This window comes from Chrysochloris asiatica, unplaced genomic scaffold (genome assembly GCF_000296735.1).
Source record: "Chrysochloris asiatica unplaced genomic scaffold, ChrAsi1.0 scaffold00097, whole genome shotgun sequence".
NCBI classification, from domain to species: Eukaryota; Metazoa; Chordata; class Mammalia; order Afrosoricida; family Chrysochloridae; genus Chrysochloris; species Chrysochloris asiatica.
The window spans coordinates 7,742,524-7,744,578 of NW_006408615.1; the positions used below are offsets into that span (position 1 = coordinate 7,742,524).

At 55.4% G+C, this 2,055-nt stretch overlaps 1 protein-coding gene across 1 annotated transcript in view; it reads left to right on the forward strand.

Moving 5' to 3' along the window:
* LOC102813306 (patatin-like phospholipase domain-containing protein 5-like) overlaps positions 1–2,055 on the forward strand; it is a 12,882-nt gene that overhangs the window by 7,735 nt on the left and 3,092 nt on the right. The window contains exon 8 of the mRNA XM_006866902.1: positions 489–605. Coding sequence (XP_006866964.1) covers positions 489–605 — 117 coding nt within the window. The remainder of the gene's footprint in view (positions 1–488; positions 606–2,055) is intronic.

Genomic DNA, 2,055 nt, shown 5'->3' on the forward strand with positions numbered 1-2,055 from the left:
AGACCAGGACCCGAAAGCAACTGGCACACAAGTAGGGCAGAGCCAGGAGGGTGGAGCCTGCCTGCTCTCTTGCCTGCCCTGGAGTTGGCTATGGTTCTGGAGGCTTGCTTGCCTTGTCTGCAGCAAGGGCTGAAAGGGAGCCGGGGTCGGCTGTATTGGAAGCCGAGGTTCCTGATGAGTGACCTGGCTGGTACCCACAGTCTGTGTGACAAATGACCTATTGTTCCAGCCCCAGAGCCTCAGAGACAATGCCCGTCCTCTGAGGATAAGTTCAGGAGCTAGAGCGGCTCAGGCTACTGTGTGGCCTGGGTTAGGCCTCTTAACCTCCCTGGGTCTCAACATCGTCTTCGAGCCCTTTTGGTGTTAAACTGCTGTGGCTAAGCTCACACTCACCACTTCCTCTGGTCCTGGTGCCTGGGATGCAGCCCCTTTAGGGTGGTGGGCTCCCTGTGATTGCCAGGAGGAGCTGACGCAGCCCTGTCCTCCAGGGTGGTGGCATGGCTCCCTGATGCACCGGCAGATCTGCGCTGGATGCAGGGACAGCTGAGGAGCTTAGCCCATGTGCTGTACTCCAGGACAAAGACACAGCTCCTCAGGGCTGTCAGGTGAGGGCAGGTGGACTGGTAGGGGCCTCCTTAGTCACTAATCCTCCCCGGTCACCATGTTCTCCCTGGTCACTATGTCCTCCCTGGTCAGTATGTCCTCCCCAGTAACTATATCCTCCCTGGTCACTACATCTTCCCTGGTCACAACGCCATCCCTCTCCATCATTACATCCTCCCTGGTCACTGTGTCCTCTCTGGTCAGTACTTCCTCCCTGGTCACTCTGTCACTGTAACAGAGATGGGTCTGGGACCCACAAACCACAAACACTATCACTGCTTTGCCAAGTCACTGCCATCCCAGACGTCCCTCTGACCCTGTGGGAGCCTGTCCCTGAGTGCTGGGGCTGGGTGGCCCTCTGCCTGGCCCACTGGCTGGAGGCCCCACAGTCCTCCCTTTGTACACAGCAGCCTCTTTTCTCACAGGGAGCTCAGCACAGCCTCCCTGACCGTGCCTGTCCCTGGAGTCAGTTCCTTCCTCAGAGCAGGGCTGGGAGAACTGCCCCCTCCCTTCCTCCAGAATGAGAGGGGCTCTCAGAATGAGCACTAATGGGATTCTCCTTGTCTACAGCCTCCCATTCTCCAAGTCCCTGGCAGCAGTCCCCCTCCAGCCTGGGTTGACTCCTCCATCAAACTACTCCCTAGAACCCAGGACCACCCCGGAGCTCTGAGAGCACCGTGCAGGACCAGCCACTGACTTGCTTCCAGTCTTCCACCCAGTGTCCATATCCACTGCCCTTGATCCCAGACATGGCACCTGGGTCTAAATTTTCCTGGTGAAGAGGGCCCAGGAATCATCAGCCCAGGGAGCCGTCAATGAGGCTGAGCCCTGTCCTAGAGGTGTGTTTGCAGAGCACTTAATAGAATTGGGAGGCATTCACGATGTCCTTATCAAAGACGGGTGGTGAATAATAGGAATGGTGTGTGGTAGTCTCCTCTGTCTGCCTTTCTCTGTCCTGTACTTCCCTAAGGCTTGTGCCCATGGTTAGCCTCCCTCAGGCCACCTTGACCTCTGACATCCATTTGGTCCAATGTCACATTTGTGGGAGGACAGAGGGGTGAAAGTATTTTCTGCCTTTGCTGAATCCTAGCTGTATGAACTTTTGTTGAGGTGCTCAAAGTCTCCCCCTTTTTTCTCACAAATGTTTGTGGTCCAGCAATGCCCTTACACTTTCCTCACTCCTTGCCCCTCTCAGAAACAGAGGGTGATGTGTATGCCTAACCTCATTTGGCCTCTTCTGGGAAATACTGTTCCTTCCAGCTTCATAGATGACCCTGTGTGCCCAGGCCCAGAGGACGGGCCAGGTGGAGTGGAGATGGGGAACATGGACTATGTAGCCCAGAGAGAGGAAAAGAGAACAAAGGAATAAATCTGTGAACAAAAGTGATACCTCATCATCCATCCATCTACCCACCCACCTATCTATCATCCACCCACCCACCCATCCATCCA